This window comes from Notolabrus celidotus, chromosome 10 (genome assembly GCF_009762535.1).
Source record: "Notolabrus celidotus isolate fNotCel1 chromosome 10, fNotCel1.pri, whole genome shotgun sequence".
Classification (NCBI taxonomy): Eukaryota; Metazoa; Chordata; class Actinopteri; order Labriformes; family Labridae; genus Notolabrus; species Notolabrus celidotus.
The window spans coordinates 7175175-7196147 of record NC_048281.1 but is presented as its reverse complement, the minus strand read 5'-3'; the positions used below and the strand labels follow the sequence as shown (position 1 = coordinate 7196147).

The following is a 20973-nucleotide window of genomic DNA, read 5'->3' as shown; positions in this document are numbered from 1 at the left end:
CTTATCGATAGAACCAGAAGACAGATTGAGCAGTTATTCGAAGGTGTCAGCACTCTGCACCGGTGTGACAAATGTACTCTACCCTCTTAAGGACATGTCTGAGAGCACTGCTGACAGAATCCCAGAATAGACTGGAGTAACGCTTGTTCCTGACCAGTGCATTCTGGGGGACGACTGGGGAGGTTTCATATGGCAGACCAAGCTCGGAGGCTCATCCATCAACCTGTGCATACAACACAAAGCCCCTCCTCCTCCTCCTCCTCCTCCTCCTCCTCATTCCCCATTGTGCAGATTCATACTCAGCCTCAGAGGGATTGTGTACCCTTAGATGCAAAAATGAAATAAAAAATGCAGAGAACACCGATATATCTAAAACTCCTTGTGTATCTGATGAGATGATAAAACAGAGAGAAAACTGAGGCTCTCTGATATTTCCTCCACATTTTCCAAAAGGGCAGAATCTGTCGAGTGCAACATAAGTGACTTCTGAATGTGACACGATTGTTGATGTTTGACTCAGTGATCCCTGAAGCCCACTGACTCTTCTTTTATCATTTTCTTCCCTCCAATAATCCAGAGGTCAGGAACTCAAAGGGTGCACAAAAGCCAAATGTATGAGATCTCTCTGGCTAAAGTGTTAGCCCACTGATACAGATGAGCTGTAGAAGAGGACAACTGCAGCTTTAAATGTCAATTTAGAAATAGTAATTATAAAAAATACATGTTCAAAAGAGGAAATGCCACCCGGACAAACCTTAGACTGCAGGTTGATCACAGGGTAATAATACAGCATGATTATGAAACTGTACATTTCTGATATATGTTTTTTCAGAGTAATCCATAGACTGTATAAATAATCAGAATCAGAATCAGAATCAGAATCAGCTTTATTGGCCAGGTATGCTTGAACACACAAGGAATTTGACTTAGGTAAACTGTGCCCTCTTTGTACAAGGCATAATAATAAGACATACAAAAAAAAAATTTTAATAACAATAACATCAGCTATAAATACAAAAGAACAACAAATAGGCGTGACTAATATGTACAGACTAAAATAATCTGATAATAGTGCAGCGGTGAGTAGCAGAGGTAGTTTTTACATTAAAAAAATAGTAGTTAAATAATAAAATAAATAAAAATATGGAATTCTGCTTGGAGAATTGTTGCATTGTATGCTTACATGTATATTTACAGAGAGTATTTATCTGACAGGCATGACACTGTTATGGTTTAGAGTTCATCAGAGTGACAGCCTGGGGGAAGAAACTGATCTTATGGCGGGTTGTTTTGGCGCACAGTGATCTGTAGCGCCTGCTGGAGGGTAGGAGTTTGAAGAATTTGTGTCCAGGGTGTGAGGGGTCAGCGGTGATGCTACCTGCCCGTTTCCTGGCCCGGGACCAGTACAAGTCCTGCAGGTCGACACTGATGATTTTGTCTGCAGTCCTTATAGTTCGTTGTAGTCTGTGTTTGTCTAGTTTGGTTGCAGATCCAAACCAGATAATGGACGTAGTATCCGTGACGTCACCCATCTGTTACTGAGCGCTGTTTTGAAGCCAATCGTCGGCGGGAGCCATATTGGAAATGTTGAACTCATCCAAAAGAGTGTGACGTAAAGAGGCAGGGTTTGAGCCTCCTAGCCAACAGCTATGTGCCTGTCAATCGAGTCAGTCATGTCCTTATTTGGGCAAAATCTCGTTTCCGGTGTTTCTGCAGCCAGCCTCAAGCGGATTCTTGGTTGATTGCAGTTTACAATACTTCCGCATCGGCTTCATATTTTGAGACCGGAGGTTTCCGCTTGGAGTAAATGAAGCTGCAACTTATGATATTTTACTATTAAGTTATTTATGTTCAATTATTATCAGATTGTTAACCTGGGTCCAAACAATCCTCACACAACACAATTTCAGTAATCCAAACTAGCTTAGAGGCAGGAAAACACTCAGCAAAAAATAATTGAGCACACTTTTATCGAACCAGGTTAAACATGAGATCAGAGAGTCAGTGGGTAAACAATGTCAAATTCAATTGCGGAGTGTAGCTAACATTAGCAGAGCTAGCACCACCAGCCTTTTGTCCTCCTTGCAGGTTAACATCCACATGCCTGTGCTGTTTAAAAATGGCTTCAGTGGAGTGGCAATATGAAAACCACCAGAAACCGCCTACAAACAACTTTATCTCCATTTTCTGGATCAAATAACTGATAAATGCACAGTAGTCTCTGACTAGTAGAGCATTATGGCATTATGGCAGCAGACATTAACCAGAGCTATAGCCTCAGGTAGTGGAGAGTGGCTGGGCTACATTTGAGACACAACTTATGAACTGTATTTCAGGCTGATATTAATATAAATATTCAGCATTAGTTTAAGTGACTAGTACTTCTGGTGCCAACTAGCAAAGTGACAACGTTGACTAAAGCTGTACATCCTTATTATAAGTCATACCTGGCAAAAGAAAGAGAATGTTTCAGATGTTTCATAAAGCAGTGATGAAAATAGTTGGATAATTCCAGGTGCACTTCAGTATAAGAGCACTGCTGTTTGAAACATACGTTTTTGAAGTGTGCCGTTACAACCAGTGTGGCCTTGATAAAGATTTTAGATCAGGTAGGTTTGTGTTTGATAAATTTCACTTCCTCCACTTCTTAAATATTAGTATCATCTGTTTAATCTTTATTTTTTAATGCTTCATTTAAAACTGAAAATCTTTGAAACTCAGAAACAGCTTATAAATCCACACTAATATAAAAGTCTCAGAGCTTTAGCTCATTCAATAATTTATACTAAAGACAAAATCATTTCATAGACAAATCTGTAATCCATAAAACTGATGATTTCTGGAGTGAGGAAGCCGTGTGTTGAAAAGTGTTTGTGATTTCTGTCCTTGAAAAGCAGAAATATCAATCCAGATGAGTCAATTTGAGGACTACCTTAGTGACACCTCTGGGCTCTGAACAGCAGGCTAATAAAGCAACAAAAGGTCAGAACTTTATATTGTTCAGCAGGGAACCGAGTTTGGTGTCCCAAAGGCTGCCGATAAAGCATTTACCAACCAATCAGTGATCAACATGATTTGTTGCAGTACTAAAACATGTTATTTTCCAAACAGAGGATCTTTATGTTGCTAACTGGAGTCAAGCCTTTAGGTTAGAAGCAATAAAAAAGTTTCCTCCTGCAGACTTTAATCCACCAAACTAGCCCAAAGATCCAGAAAAGATGACCTAAGTGTTCTCATTAGGAGCTCTTGCTGCAGTAAGTTCCGTGTTACAAACAAAACTCCCTCCAAAGTTTTAGTTGCAAAATACAAAAAAAAATCTTCAGGCAAAAACACAGATTCTCCTCGGTCTCTAACTTCACAGTGAACCCCTATCTGGGCGTATCTTTCTCAAAATTAATGAATGCTTTAAAGTGGAGAGAACTGACCAAACACAGTCTCAGCACTTTACACTTCCTCATTCCTCCAATCTCTTCACTGATGAGTGCCTTTCTCAGATCTCAGCAAATTTAGCCCGACAGGGAACCCATCAGAGAAAGCTGACAATATGCTTTGATTTTAAAGATGTGTCCTCTGCCAGCTCTCCTGCCTCTCCCATAAACATGAAGAGAGCCTCAGCAGTTTGGGGGATTTGGTAGTTTGGAGCTCCACCTCAGATCCATCATAACTTTTCTGAAGCTCAGGATGTCAGCAGAGTGATTCACTGCTTCACAGGAGGGGGAAGTCTTTGTCAAAATGAAGCAGAAAAAGCAGACTGACAGGGAAGTGCTCCCCAGGTCACAAAGCCCTCCTCTCAGACGTGTTGGTTGGATTTGAGAGAGACTTTTTCAAATAGTGTTTTATCTCAAGCCATGTTTCAGTCATCACTGAGTGTGCCACTTCACTTTCAGTTATTCACGGATCAGAAGTTTGGGTGCTTTTGACAGAGGCTTGAGTCACTTCACATAAACCCCTGATGTTCAAACATTAATGAATAAACAAGTCAAGACGAGTAAACACAAGAAACTTTGAAATCAAACTTTAACAAGGAGGATTTTACCCCAACGCAGCACAAAGAAAAACAACTGCATGCACTGGAGGACTGAATCTACAATAATGAGCAGCGGCATCCAAATGTAATCAAACACCATTAAATATAATCATTTCATCACTGTCACATGATTCTCTAACCTACTATGAGGAGTTCTTAACAAGCCCAATTCAACACTTGATGTTCTAGAAACAGAAAACAGAGCACCAACAAGAAGACCGACCGTCTAATCTTAAAGCCTGTCGCTGTTGTCACAAGGTCATGTTTTGAATTTTACAGACCAGAAAAGCCTTTGTTACATTTCTGCAACCATGGAGATTTTCACACAAATGTACAGGACATGATCTGCAAAGAGATAAAAAAACACTAAGTGAAGCTTTACCAGGCTGACATGAAGAGGTACAGAGTTCAGGTGGAAACAAAAGTCAGGTTGATGGTCTGTCCCCCTCCTACACAGATATGTGCGAAGTCTATTTTCTTTGTTCAATACACTGAGATGCATAGATGGCTCTCTATACAGTCCACAGATGTCACAGTGAACAAATGTGTAGTTATATAACTGGCTATTAACACTCAACTTGGCCTCGGTACCGAGATGTTTCTTGCTGTGAGCTTATCCTTACAAGGCTCAAACTACAACAAAGAATCCCACTTTTCATCGACTTCATCAACCAAACTTTCACTGATCAGACAAAACAATGTGTGTGAGCGCTACTCAAACAAAGTTAGCAAGGTCTTACTGTCTTCATATTACAGTTACGGCCCAATTCCACCAGATCCGTGTCCGGTCTGTCTCCGATCCGTCACAGCACCGGATCTGATAGGTTTCCATTCTAGTCAATGTGTTAACTTCCACTGGATCTGCTCCGTTGCGTTCCGGCTGCGTTTCGGCAGGTCGGAACACAACGGATCAGATAATCAAGACTTCTATTTTTTGCCGGATGCCGGAATACGACGCATCAATCTCAACAGATGAGCAGGACAGGAAGTCAGGCACCAAAACAACATGAAAACACCCGGTTAATTTTCAAAATAAAACACTGTGTTATCGTTAGATCGGTTTTAACCATGAAAATAAAATGTCATTTCAAGCGGAGCCAGGCTTTGAGTCATCAAGTCAGAGCTTTCCAGAGGCTGATAAAGTAAACATAGATGAGGAGAGGGGGAGGACAATCCTGGATTCAGTGATAGCTGTGGGAAAACCTCGGTCACATGACTCCAGCTGTCCAGCGGTCCTGCTCCGTGCTGCGTTCTGAAAAATGCAACTGGTGGGTGTTGACGGACGAGAGAGCACGGAGCAGGACTGCAGCAGATCAGAGATGGACCGGACATGGATCTGGTTGAAATCCTGTGTTACATTACATCCTAATGAGCAACAAACAGATGCAGAAGTTCAATCTTTCTTTTCCCGCTTGCATAATGGATGCACATTATGGCAAGACCAAGATCATTTGAACATAGTGTGTTCAGGAGGGCGCCAAAATCAACACATATATTACATCTTCAATAGCTGCTTGAAATAAGGTGACTGTTGTGAAAAGAAATGGGTGATGTAAAGTCGTAAATATGTTCCAAAAGGAAAAAACAACTTCAGAAATAACGCTCCAAAGCTGAATTGACTCTGCTCAATGAAAGGCCTCATTGCCTCAGAAGAAATGCATCATGGAAAACCAGGACTGAGAGCTGCAGGTTTGATGGAGCTGACAGAGAGGGAGCAGTGAACGGGGAAAAGGAGGCATTCTGTTGTGGCCAAGTTATAATAACAAACACGTCCAACTCTTCAAAAAGAGCAAAAAGTAATGCTTTCCATAAACAAAGCCTCTTATCTGCAATTAAAGATTATTCTTTACATATGATTTTAGTCCTCAGAGCTCTTATCATGCACCGTGCAACAGTCTGATGGATGAACCTACCTTGGCATTGTAGGGTATGTAATGCTTGGCCAGAGCCTCCGGGGTGTGCATCCACGATTTATCTGAAATGACACAAAACAGTTCACTCAGTAAAGTAGTCTGTATCACAGGTCTCCATAAATCGACTAGTGAATAAATGTTACATAAAGAAAGAGCACAAGAGCAAAGCACTTTGACTCACAGAGAAGGAGGATTTTAATTCCAGAGCAGGATTATTTATCAGATGTTGGGGTGGTTACAGGTTCAAGAAAAAAAGACCAGAATTCAGAAAGCAGCATTTATTTTCTTTTTCAGGATCTGCTTCACTCACACACACACTTTCTGTCTCTCTCTCTCTCTCTCTCTCTCTCTCACACACACACACACACACACACACACACACACACACACACACACACACACACACACACACACACACACACACACACACACACACACACACACACACACACACACACACACACACACACACACACACACATTCACAGGTATGCTGCACACAGTCTGATTTGTTGTGGGCTGAACAGCTCCACAGGAACAGCTGGGGCCGTACTCAATGACACATTGAGTGGCAATGAAGTGAGGGCAAACACTGCTTCACTTCCACACCCTCATCCATCCTGCAGGTCTGCTAATTGAAGCTGCGACCTTCCAGTCATGAGCCCACTCCTCCAGAAATGTGTTCACACCGAGCACTGGACAAACTCTACAGGAAATCAAGTATTTGGTTTGGAGTTATTTGGACAGATGCAAGGTGTGCTTTAGATGTCACAGATTAAAGGTTCACTGTTGAGTTCCTGAGCACTAGCAGCCAGTAGAGTACTATCTTAAGTAGGGTTCCTGTTTTGCTTGTATCATGCAGATACATAAAAATATGCTAAATCACACAGGTATTGTGATGAATATTTCTGCTATCTATTTCATGCTTGTCAACTTCTTCAGTGAGAACCAAAGGACAGCCCTGTTCCTATAGAGGTAATGAAAATAAATAAATACAGTTGGTGAAAGCTGACAACGCTGGTGTCAGATTTAACACATTACTTTAAAATGGTGAGCCGTGAGGAGGGGCAGCAACATGAGGAAGCACTGCCGTCTTTCAAATCTGTGCTGTGGTAAACAAAAAGTGACTCTCTGTAAACATTGTTGTACATTTGTCGCAGACTCAGATGACAATACATCTGTGACTGCAAATCTGCGGCGCCATCGCCAAGTGTATCACGGTCTGGAAGCAAGATAGCCGAGCATGTAACATCTCATCCAAAAAACAATTATTGATGATGTCTTCCATCATACATACTCCACTGATTCAGAGAGAGTGTGGATGTCTATCTCCAAGGATTTTATGAAAACGTTTAATCCTCATTACAAAGTACACTCTCACACATTTGTCTGCACTGATGTTACTCCTGACCTCTGTGAAACAACCTGCAAAGGTATTGAAAACAAACAGGCTAAAGCACAGAGCTCTCACTACAGATAGCGGTACCTCACATGCAGCAGAGAGTTTACCTCACAGTGAGGATTCAGAGCACAGAACACCAGACCTGTCCTCTGTGTGAGAGCTATAGAAGCACTCATTTGGTAAAGAAGAGGACAAATGAAGTGGACATGTGGAAGTTTGAGAGGCAAAAACTGTCACTCCCAGAGCACTGATCATATTTTTTAGATATATTTTTATTTTAATCTTATACAAATCAACTCAAATATATGAAACCACCATCATGTGCTCCTTAAATGAACAAACCTTGTTTTTCTGATTATATTTTTATTATCATATTTGTTTTCTTTAATAACAATTGAAAACGCTCAAGCTCACTGACAGAAGGCCATATAATAAACCAGTTAGAGCAAAGGAAGACATTTACACCCAATTAACAATTTGGTTCCATCTGGTTTAGTTCTTTCTTTTAGTTCTTAGACAACTTATTTTACAGTTTACTTCAAGAAATTATATTCTGTTTAAAGCAAAACACTGCTCCTCATCCATTAACAGATATAACTTCTGCAATTAGCCATAGTCATTTATGAAAGGAATAAAAAAAAAAAGCAAGACAATGTATTTAAATTGAAATATGTTTGCCTCAAAAGTAAAATAAAGACTGTTTTGGAATAAAAAGAAACAAAAAACAATAATTTTCTCTGCTTGTTGTTGCTGCAAATCTCCAAAAATGAAATACCAAAAAAACACTGACTGATCGGGCATCTGGAAAACTAATCAGGAAAGAGCAAACATGTTTATAAACAATGTGTTGATGAGATATTCTAAATGCAATGAAGCGCTGTCATCATTTTCAAGGAAATTTCACAGAGCAACACAAACAACGGTACAGTGAGTGTTGACAGTTTATTTCGAAGCTAATCAAAAAGCTGTTCAGTCTGACAGCTTCATTATTTAGTCCTGAAACTTTATTTCAGCAGCAGAACATTGTTTGTGTTTGTCATCTAGGCTCTGAACCTCATCACCCCTTAGAGATTAACTTTACATGCAGAAAATGAGGAGTGATAACATTAAATCTTAAACCCCCTGTAGTCTGAGTCTGCAGGTGGTGCAGGGCATGGTGGTGTTAGCAAAGCAGAGGTAAAGACCGACAATCTTGCAGCTTAAATAAACAGCCTGATTGAAAGGACACACCTCACATTTTAAAATCTCTCACTCAGTATCATTATCACAACAGGTGTGTGGATGAGACTTATTAATGATTTAGTTGTTTGCAGCAATCTGAAACAATCTAAACAACTGCAACCTGCTGCACGAAACTTTTTAAACAGCGGTATGTAAACGTTCATACTTAATATGAGACAGAACTCCTCAATCAATGCAGCAACAGGAGGATCACCTGCAGAGCGTGTCAGACGCTGCAGGTGATCAGACGTGAGGGGCAGACTGCGACAAGAGAAACTCTTAATCATCGATGGAGGATGGGAATCTTGCAAGATAAATGTAAAAACGAGTTCCTTGATTGGCCCGTACAAGTTTCGCCTGGGGAACAGTGCATCCGAACAGCACAAGAATAAATAATTCTGATTTAACTGCAAAAAAGATAGTATCTGTGGCTGTTGAAGCTCTAAAATGAGTCTGTCTGGCGTACCTATCCATCTCTTTTACTTCCATACCTGTGCACACTCTGACTTTGCACTCAGAGCAAGCAGTTGGAGTCTTCTGCAGACTTAAGCTAACAAGGTAGTCAAAGAAATGTCAAAGACAGAAAGGTAGATTGTTAAAGTTAGCAATGACAAGATAGTACTCAGATACCTTAGGATCCGGCTTATTTTTACTGGTTTGCCTCACATGGTGTTAAGATGTCGATTCTGCAAAAAGCTCAAAGTAGTCTCAACTACATTAAATACCTAAAAAGAGTAGAAGAATGGCTGAGCTGGAGGAGCAAGCAAACTCATGGTTATTGCACGTCTGTTCCTCTCCTTGTAGGAGCAGGACAGACTCATTTAGACTCTAATGAATCATTTCTTTCTCTTTTTAACAAAAGATGCTTTAAGATGCTTTATCACCCGGGTGTCGTACTGATCTTCCGGTTTTGTAGGATGCTTGATTCTGATTGGTCCAAACCCCTTGATGATGGTTATTAACTTTCACTAACATGAGCAACACCAGAGGCAAACTGATCACACATCATGTCAAATCAATTCACAGAAAAGAGTTCCGGCACATGTAGTTTCTGCTTGTTGACACCACAGAACGTAAGGTGAGGTGAAACCATTAGCTTCCGTTAGCTTCATATTGGTAAACAATGTGACTAAATGTTAGCTTCGGTTAGCATGCTACATCAGCAGTTCACCTGAGCACCTAGCTGCAACTCATCTTCATCAAGACAGTATTTAAACCTCCCCTGTCCACCAACTCTTTGCCAGATTGTTCTAAGCTCTCATGAAAGACTTTCCAGCACTCTTTTTTGATTTGATTTCCTGGTTCAGACCCCCTTCCTGTCTTCGACCTGTCTTCTTCCTTGTCCCTACTTGGATTGTGTTTTATTACGGACTGATACCTGATTCTGATCCTGCTGCCTCCTCGACGACGTTCTCTGCTTTTCCCCCCACGGAACTGTTTTTTGTATTGTATTGTTGTGTGAGTGTTTCTACACTAAAGAGAAACAACTTGCATTTTTCTGTTTTTGTTTGCTTCTTTTGGGTCCTAACACCACCCGTTACAGCTAATGTATGGTTAGCAGTTGGGGTCTTGTCTCACCCTGTTGGGATTATTTTTCCCATAACAACCTGCTAACCATACATCATCCCTTACTTAATCCTGTTCCATGTATTTACAAACCTACAGACATGGTTGGTGTGTATTTTCCCAAATACAGGAAACATCTGCACACTTTCTGCAGCTACTCTTTGTTGACATTGAATATTGACAGCACAAGAGGTCCAGCATTCATGCTGTATTTCTGTTTTGGTGAACCACCCAGCTGTCAGCCACTGGAAATAATTCTACCCACTGACAATAAGCCTTTTAGTAAGTGACAGTCTGGAGAGTTTTTGAAGCTGCTGTCTGTGTTCATTGATATTCTGCAGAAGTTATTGTAACTCTGAAGAGCTGCTGTCATATCAAAACGGCATATTGCACACTAAGTTAATGTGATAGTGCTTTATCATCATCTCAGAGCTTTCATCTATCAAACATATCTAAATTAAATCAAGTATTGTCGGCCTATCATGTTGAGAGTTAGCAGACTCTTGGTGTGATGGAGGGATGGTTTTAGTAGCGCTTTGTTTTTTTTAGATTTTTACTTTCAAAACTGATTAAAAATGAGAAAACATCAAAGGAAATGTTTTAATTTTAGATCCACTCAATTCTGAATAAAATCAGAAATGAATATTACACATTTTCAGACACTGTCTGACCCGGATATCAAAAATTAACACAGTTAATTACTGCCAAATTAAAATGGAGATCGTATTCAAAGATTACACCAACACCAAATGAGGAAAGGATCAGATATGATTCCAGGTCACTGATTGTTTCCTGCATTTCTTAATCATCCACTGATTAACCACCCTGTCCTTTCTTCATTCTGCATTCATAAACCGTTTATCACCCCGTTAATGAATCCAGAGACTAAGAGATGTATGAGAGTGTCCTCGGGGCGTTTAACTCCTGTAGGTTGATTGCATTAATCAAGACTTTGTAAGGTGCAAACGATGTGCATCAACTTTGCCATGTCCTCTGCACAAGTATGCTAATGACTCTGTTTACATTGATGTTGTTGCCTAAGTGACTTGATGAATTCAAAGTCTGGTTCTAATTAGTGCTAATTTGGTGCACTACATTTGCCTAATTGTAATTGCTGATGTTTGTAAGTGAAGCTTATTATTCACGAGGAAACCAACACTGACTCTTGGCTTGTAAAGAAGACATTTTTTATCCTTCTAGAAATCACAATGTCGCAATGAAGATATACAGATATAGAAAGATATAAAAACGTATGAACAACAAAAGGAAGTAACGACTGACTCACAAATATGGTAGCTTTGTTTCACTTCTTCACTGTTTTCCTCCACTTCACTGGTTTTCCTTTTAATTTTACTGAGCAGCAGTTTGCCATGAGACTATCCCCACACATACCTTGCAGCACTCTCCTCCAAAGTGCAATCAATTTCCTAACAGGACTTTTGAATGAAACTTGATTACAGGTGATGCATGTCCTGTTTTCAGAGCTAAGGAGGCTAAGAAGCTGTAAATCCTGAGTAAGAGTAAGGAGGAGGAGGGTGGTGAGGGGCTGACACAGCGGCATGGCAGGTAGGCTGACATTTTTCCGAGGTGTCAGCACACACTGTTCTGATTAAAAGAGGGAAGGGTGTGGTGACGGGGAGGGCATGCTTCTTCCACTCTCTTTCATTCAGGAAATGGCAAAAATTGCAAATGCCATCTTGGTCGCTAAAATAGAAGAATGAGTGTTGCGTTGCGAGTATGAGCTGTGACATCTGAAGGTCAGTGTGTGTGGGTGACTTGTTAGGTGTTGGATGAAGAGGAGAGAAAGCTCAAGAGGTGACAAGTGGAAAGGCGTCAATGCTTCACTCTCACACTGAGTTGACCACCTGCAGCTCCAGGAGACGGGGGGTGCATTGCTTTTCCTGTCTCCTGGAGAACCAGTTACCTCATATGGAAGCGTAAAGGTCACAAGTCTGTCATGCATGTAAGACCACACTCACTGCTGCTGCTGATAATAATTATCCCCTCCAGCTCCACAGTTATAACGCTTCAGCCTAACATTTTGTTCATTATTAATCCTGATGTCTAACACTCTCTTTTGTTTTTCTACGAGTGAATCCTACCTTTGTGTGGTTTTAGTTTCCACTTGATCTATCTGCAAGTCTGTGAAACAGAGCCTGAAATACTGCCAATAGATAACAGCACTAATTAAACACAGGAGACAGATATAAATGGGCGACCGTTTGGAGAGGGTGAAAAAGAAAAGTTATAGAAGCACTGAGTAACTTTGGTTAAGACTAACAGGTTCATTCCTCATTCCAGTTATTGTGAGGAAATAATCTCTGCTCATAAAAAAAAAAATGTGGGAGCATAGCTGGAAGTTGTCATGCGTTTCTAAGGAATGTAATCTATTGCAGAGAACAGAACAGCTGGTTAAACCCTCTGCTCCTCCTCATCCTCCAACTTAACCCTTCTTTCAGAAAGATGCACAATGACAACCCATGTTTTACCAAGGACTTCACGCCTACTCAGAGCCAGGTGTGAGGATTAAAGCCTCTGGTAACCCAAATCAACAAAAACGTTATACCTATGATATTTCAGACCATATGTTAATACTAAAAATTATGTAAAAATGTTAGAACTCAATTTTGATCCATTTTCAAATACGTTCAATAACATTTTTTAACACTGGGTTTTAAGGGGGCTGTTTTAACCTGATATATAGAATAAAGAATATATATAGAATAAATATCCAACAAATCAGAAATGAAACACTGAGTCACGTGCACACATGTTCAACAAAACTACTCCGTTCCTGCTCAGACCGTCTCCTGACATCTCAGCCAGCTCCCCTCAATGTTGTCTTGGCTGTTAGCTTGTTTGTTAATCCAATACTGCCTGTAATCTGTCTGTATAGCTTTCTCTCTGCTCTTTGCACCACTATTCCCAGGACCGGTTCGCTAACTATCCCCAGGACCGGTTCACTAACTATCCCCAGGACCGGTTCACTGACTTTCCCCAGGACCGGTTCACGAACTTTCCTCAGGACCAGTTGACTAACTTTCTTCAGGACCGGTTCACTGACTTTCTTCAGGACCGGTTCACTAACTATCCCCAGGACCGGTTCACTAACTTTCCTCAGGACCGGTTCACTAACTATCCCCAGGACTGGTCCACTAACTTTCCCCAGGACCGGTTCACTAACTTTCCTCAGGACCAGTTCACTAAATTTCCTCAGGACAGGTTCACTAACTTTCCTCAGGACCAGTTCACTAAATTTCCTCAGGACAGGTTCACTAACTTTCCTTAGGACAGGTTCACTAAATTTCCTCAGGACCGGTTCACTAAATTTCCTCAGGACAGGTTCACTAACTTTCCTCAGGACCAGTTCACTAAATTTCCTCAGGACCGGTTCACTAACTTTCCCCAGGACCGGTTCACTAACTTTCCCCAGGACCGGCTCACTAACTTTCCCCAGGACCGGTTCACTAACTATTCCCAGGACCACTTCACTAACCATTCCCATGGCCGGTTCACTAACTATCCCCAGGACAGGTTCACTAACTATCCCCAGGACAGGTTCACTAACTTCTACCAGGACCGTTTCACTAACTTTCCTCAGGACCGGTTCACTAACATTCCCCAAACAGCTCAGAGTTTAGACAAACAGTCTGACACCTGGAGCCGAGCTCCTCTGCGTGTACATACTACAACAGAGTTTTTTCATAGTTATGAATGTTTACTTTCACTCAGATTTTTGTTGAATCTTGATTACAAATTACATTTTGATATTCTATGTGAATTTTAAATATTCCATTTACATTTCCAGAGGCTTTAAATTGTAACTTATGTCTACGTTGGGACTATCAAAACTGGTAAAGGCCCCTAATTGTTAGATGGGTATTAACTCTGTCTAAATCAAAAATCACGTCTAACCTCGGCTACAAATGTTCTAAACCCAGAGCGGGTGCAGATCTATCAGAGCTTTCTCCAAACAGTATCTCATAATCTACAAGCTCCCCGCTGCATTTCTCTTTATCTCACCTTTCCTTATCTCACATTTCACTGTGAGTCCAGGCATTGAGAGGATAAATGGTCTTCAATCCAACAGTGAGAAATGCTCTCAAGGAGAACTAGCACTCTGTTTTTCTGGAGCTCCTCACTTCTTCACGTCCTTCCTTACTTTCTCTTGAATGCTGTCAGAACAGTCAAGATGCTAATTTCACTGAACGTCAGCTCTTCTGTTGCCTTTTAGAGTTTTATTTTATTTTTTAATTTTCTATAATTGTGCATGTTTATGAATTTATTTCTTGTATAATTTATGCTCTGTTCCCTCTGCTTTGACGTGTTTGTTTATTAGCCTGTCTTGTTGTTGCTGTGTTTGTTTCCATATTACATCAAGTTGCACTAGGCTGTATCTGCCTAAGGCAAATTTCCCCACAGGGATCATAAAGTGCTTCTAATAATCTAGTAAAACTCTCCACTGAAATCATCTTGTTTGGGTACTCTCTTCTGGCTGTTCTTGTTATCTGCGGTTGCTTTCGTTGCAGTTTTTCACACACTGTTACTTTTGACTGACAGGTAGAATACAAAATAAAAGTTCTTCTTATTAAAGTTATTAATCCCTTCCATTACCACTTCAGATAAGAGGCCTTGTAAAACACAGTCTGTCTTAACCCCATTGCTTTATTTTGTGTTCATTTGTCCAATAGCTTATCTGCAGCCTCTTAGAGCTCGAGTGCTGCACTGTGTGTACACCATTTCTCTATTGGGCCATGAGCAATGGACAGCCAATAGCCTAATACACTGCAGTGCTCAATCAATGACACACAATGAATTTGCTGGGTATGCACAGTTCTCCATCATGCAGGAGACAACTTCAAATGAGCTCCAAGCAGAGGGGGACCTAAACAAAACCTCTGCTGAAGCCCTGCAGGACGGTGCTGCTCTGAGATAATGCATTTTAAAACATGTGACTGTCTGGGAACAAAAATCCATCTGCTTCTTTACGTCAACCTCTGTTTGACAGAGAGTATGATGCCAGAGTGAAATGCAAAATAAAGGCCTATGCAAAATATTGCAGTGACAGAAATAGTGACAGTGCGTCCTCAGAGAGATCCTCTCTCCCTGGGGTTTTGTCTCCACCGTGTCAGCGCTTTTGAAAAAAATGGACAGATATTCACAAGCTCCCTACTATTCAATGCAGTTTTATATAACTGCACAGTTTCCATACAGGCGGAAACATGGAACCTGCTTGACAGGAGGAGATGAACACTACACGGTTACTGTTTTGGGTTTAATTACACGGTGAAAGCGCTTCAGTTTCTGTGTCAAGCCTCTGTTGGCTCACGTAGCGTCTCTTTTCTGATACTTTGAAATGTCTTGAAGAGATCACTCAATTTAATGTGAGGACTGAATGCAGAAAATATGGCTCGGGACCCATTCAAAGCTAACGCGGATTATAGGGCCAAAAACAGAAATGATCAAAGATGATCACATCACATGCTGATATGGTTTTTATAAAGCAGCACAGTCAGAGCTGACATACAGGCGATGACAGTAAAGCTCTGAACTCTCCTTTTACATCACAGCGTCCTTCCAGTCTGAGGTCGCCGGGTATACATTAATCACATAAAGGAGGAAAAACCACCGTCATTTTATTTGCTCTCAGATCAAATTATGCCTCATCAGTGATTACATCATGTAATGCTTGGAGGATACATGTCTGAGCCGAGCATCACTCAGACCGCTGTTTATACTGTCCAGCAGTTCAGCCAACACAGCCAGGAGGAAATTAATAATAATAATAATAAAAAAGCTTGTGTTTCCTCAGCATGTAATTTTCTATATTAGTGCTTTTTGTTGATTGAACCATAATGAGGGAGAGAGGACATCGAATAAAACTAGAATTACTGCCTCATGGTTGTATGCCTCTGTAAGCAGTCAAGATGCAATTGCATCCACTGATGTCCTCTCAAAAGAATGGCTGTGTAAATGTGGGCCGGATGTAGATGGATCTGTTTAATCCAATGCTCGGATAAATGACCCTGAAGCTAAACTACTCTAAAAGTAGGAGGGAATTAAATAAGAGGGGTCACAGAGACAAGAGGATCTCTCTCTCTCTCTCTCTCTCTCTCTCTCTCTGTGCTTCACTGCAGAGTATGTGATTGTCAGGAGAGCCTTCTCCTGACAGCAGAACAAACAGCTGAAACAGGTGTGAGGCGAAAGTGTCCGACAGTCAATCAATCAATCACAGGTGGTGTTTTTTTATCCGACAGATAAAAAAAAAAAGAAAACACATTAAAAGAAAATCTCCACAGTTGTGCCGAGGTGTCGCCTGAATGAGATCAGAACTTGACCAAATCTTGGAACCCGTCAACAGTTATCAGCTTTCCTCGCCTGATGATGCCGTGTGATTTATGCTTCTGGGAACAGATGCCAATTTCTCAGCGATTTTGGTGTCGCTGGCAGTGAGTATTAAACAACTATCAGCCAAGATCTCGTGTTCTGTGTGGCGTTAACATCTGCGATGTAGACGCTGTCATTTCCTGGTCCATTACATTCCTCAGAGAAGAGGCAGATCATCTGTTTCTATTAGGTGTCAGTTCAACAGCAGACACACAGAGACACTTTGCTTACTTCAGCAGGAGGAAAAACAAACCAGATTTATTGTGATGTGCTCACAATTAACAGGTCATAAGTTTGCCGAAATAACAATGTGGAGTGTTAAAGATGAAAAGTCAAGCTGGGGTCTGTCATCTAGATGAAAATAACTTTTTAGATCGGAACACTCAGCTGATAGGTTTGTGTAAAAAAGCAGATTTCTCACTTATGTTTACTTTTTGATCTGGAATGACATTGTTCACTGCCCTGACAGGCGGATTTCTACTCATAGAGATAAATACATTTTCAGAAAGGTCAGGGGATGTCAGGTGTGCAATCTGCCTGCTTTTGCTCTCCACGCTGACTGTTTTTTTATGCGTACACCAAAGCCTGCAAACATAACACAAATGGAAACCAGAGTGGAGGATTATGGCACAACTTCACGTATTTCCAAAGTGCATGGAGAAAAAAGAGAAGGCTAAAGGGTCGAAAACTACAGATTATGTTTGTCTGTGAATCTGTTAATACAGATGAAAACTTAACCGACAAAACCTGCTCACATTACCTTCGAGTATGATAGGATGTTTGAGCCAAATGTCAGATATTCCACTTCACATTCATGATACTGGGTTGGATGTTAGCTTTTACTGATGCAAGCACTTGACCACTGAAATTGAATCAGTTGTCCCCTAAACTCAAATGAATGTTTGTGCCAAATTCGATGAAATGACCTCTGGAAGTTTCTGAGATACTGCTTTCAAAAGAATGGGACAGGAATTAAGTCCAGAAAATATTATTCCATGATATTTCAGTTCACAGCAAAAGTTGATCTTCAGCTCTAAAGGTCATCACTTACTTTTTACTTTTTTCAACATTTATGTGGATCTGTGTGAAAATAAGCCGATGGGTTCTTGAATTAAAAACTTTTTGCAGACCTTGACCTTTGACAACTAAACTCTAATCAATCCACTCTCCAGTGAATGTTTGGACAAATGTGAGAAAGTCAGTCCTGATCTTCCTGATTTATAAGAACCACAAGAGCAGGGAGGACGGACACAGACAAAAATAGACACAAAGACAGTCTAAAAACAACATAATGAATCTGGACAAGGCTGTGACACAGAGACAGGTGCATAATGAAAATTTAGGTAAAGATGAATCAGTGTCTGTGACTATATCAAATAGTCCATCCACTCAGTGTGGTCTCACCAAAGATGAGCATGATTAAGCCACTGAGATCGAAAATCTGGAACTATTTTAGGCTGAATGGAGCATATGTCCTGTAGTTTGTCCCAGGACTTTCACACTCAGTAATGAATTCCCCATGCCTTGGCAAATAATTATTCAAACTGGAGAAAAATGTGTGTCACCCAAATACCTGAGAAACTCAGATTCCAGCTGCTGCAGGGAAATCTGGGCCAAACGCAGCACCTTCCTCATCTACTGCACAGTCATCCTACATCCAGTCATTATGCTTTCTGGACCAAAATAGCCTATCTACAACTGCCATCTGTTTGTATGACAGAATAGCAATTTATTTTTACAGCAGCCAATCAGCTCAGACATAATGCAGCTAATTACAGAGACCTGCAATGAAATTAAGTCCATATACACATTGTGGGATCAGACTCTGCCTCCAAACCCAGATGGAATTAATAAGTTTGACAAATTCTTAATGCGTCATCAGGACATGATGACATTGTAACTCCACAGTCAAACCTTTTTCATTGTCATCAGTGGAAAAGTACAGCTTCTACAGGAACTAACTTTTGTTGTTATTGCACTATAAAGAGTCTCTGCTGTAACTGTGAGCATTTTAGTACAGTTGTATATCATTAAGGACAACCTCAACGAATAAAACCCTAACTTACTACTTTTCAGAAACTGTATCTATTCTCATGATGGATGTGATTTTTTAGACAGGGTTTTGTGACATTACAGCTAATCTACAACAAGACTTACACAACCAGAATCTGAAAACTGATCTATCTTTACAGACAAAACAGGCAGAGAGAGAGAGAGAGAGACACACAAAAAAGACGAGGCCATGTGGACTGGTTTGATCCTGGCCCTGTACATTCATTCATTCATTCATTGTTAAACAGATCATCAAACAGAGGAAGAGTAGTTTTGCACAAATATAGAATATTGCACCACTTTTGCAAACAAAGGAATGTTAAAACCCTGCATGCTAGCTACAAAACCACATTTATACTAAAATAACAAAGTATCTGCTATTTCCAACAGCTATAATGTAGAGTTAGTGGGTTGATATTGTGGAGTCCTGACAGGATGAGCAGGGTAGGTCGTCCACAATCTGCTCACTATACATTATCAATTTCTATTGGTTTTAAAAGCTTATGTTTCTTCTGTTGAAAACAGTCTGTTGCACTCACAGTCAGAGCTGCATCCATGGCACTGGTTGATACTGCAGCCTTATAATGAGAAGCCTGCAATTACTTGTGTTGTTACTGAGATTGAGCCAAACATTTGCATTGACAGTGAAGTAAAACAAGGTGAACAAGACCACATTAATCAGCACAGCACCTGATTTAGTTTACCTGCCTCATCACTGTAAAGACTCTTTCTTTTCCATTCATCCCTCTTTAAACACTGCTGTCCTGCAATGTGCTTTTTTAAATAAGGGTCTGTGTCTATCAATGCCGCTTTTTTTTTGCACTGGCAGCTTCTTTTTTCTGTAATGAATTCAAAAGCAGTCCTTCGTTTTCAGTACTCAGTGTTGTGCAAAAAAAAATGTTTGTATCAGTGTTTTTGTGTTGCTCTCCACAGAGTGATCATGGTTCAACTGTTGGAGCAAGGCCATGCTTTTCGGTGTCACTTCTCCATCGCTGAGCATTTAATTTCAAGAAGGGGCGGAGTCAAAAATGGTGGAGGTCTGTGCAGAGAGGAAAATAACCACACTTGTTTTTTAGCGGTACAATGCCCCAGCGTAGATCTGTTATCTCTACAACATGCTTTAAATCAATAGTTTTTTATGTTTTTACTTGCAAAAATGCAGATGTGAGGCACAAAGAGCATTTTAAAACAGACTTCATGGTCTCCAAGGGAAGTGGACTGATGCAGGACAACTTTCTTAACCTAGCAATACAAAGTGCAAATGAAAAGGGCTCAATAATTGAGGTTGTAGGCACTAAAACAGGGTTAATAGACTCAGCCACTACACTTTTCATTCATTCCCTGTTCAGTTCTGTAGATGTTTCTGTCCCAGAATTCAGTTTTGAGTATGTAACCTCCCCTTTCTCTTCTCATCTGTGTTCTCCTCTATGGCAGAGCACAAACCATCGCCACATTTACATCTGACATTTTTGGTGGATTTAGACTATTACAGCTAGTCCTCTAGAGCAGGGGCTCACAAACTTTTCAGCCTGCGACCCCCAAAAATATGGGTGCCAAAGACTCGCAACCGCCACTGTCCCTCTAAGTGATTTAATGTCTGCAGAAAATTAGCCTACCTATATGAGCATGTGTCTGTGTTTCCTGTGCTGTTATGAATTAACCTGCTGCTACTGATGCTTTTGATAGTTAACCGTTCACTAACCCTAAACTTAGGAGTCATCTGGCAAAAAGAAAGGCAGAAAACTCATTACATATTCTATTTTCGAAGTTGTATTACAAGTTTAGCTACTATTTTTGTAAATTTTTTACTATAATGGGTTAAATGTACTATTTTTAGATAACTTGGAAAAAAAAACATTCTTGAAGACATCTCACGACCCCTCATTTGTGTCTTGTGACCCCCCCAGGGGGTCCAGACCAAAGGAGAGGTTCTGGTGGCTGGTGGTGAGGCTTTCAGCAGTGTGACTGCCCCCTGGTGGCTGGCTGCAGTATAGGTCAAAAAATCTGTCTCCCCCATTCATTTGAATGGGGGAGCAGTCAAACTTTACAAAATAAATACACGTCGTACGAATGTTTCTCACATCCGTATGCTGTGGTGATATGTAGTTAGTATTTGACTGTTTTGTGTCCAAGGCCTCTTTTTTCTGAAAAGTTTCTTTTTCGTTAGTTATTAGAATGAAAAAAACGGGGTTTTAATTCTGGGTTTCCTTTGATTCACAGCCGCCGTGGAGTTAAACTTCAAAGGGCACACAGCGTCTTGTGACGTCACGCTGTAGGGCGGAGCTTATTACAGTGGCTTCACAGGCTCTGGCTGCACAATGGCGGCACCCAGGAGGGGGATTTTTTGGCTTCAGAACCGGGAAGAGGCGGAGCAACGCTGTCCATTTCTATTTACAGTCTATGGT

General features: G+C 40.7%; 1 protein-coding gene across 7 annotated transcripts in view; it reads right to left on the bottom strand.

The window, feature by feature from the left end:
• gulp1a (GULP PTB domain containing engulfment adaptor 1a) overlaps positions 1 to 20973 on the bottom strand; it is a 125293-nt gene that overhangs the window by 14581 nt on the left and 89739 nt on the right. For all 7 annotated transcript variants that reach the window (XM_034693455.1, XM_034693461.1, XM_034693462.1 and 4 more), the window contains one exon: positions 5941 to 6002. In XM_034693455.1, the coding sequence (XP_034549346.1) occupies positions 5941 to 6002 (62 nt within the window). The remainder of the gene's footprint in view (positions 1 to 5940; positions 6003 to 20973) is intronic.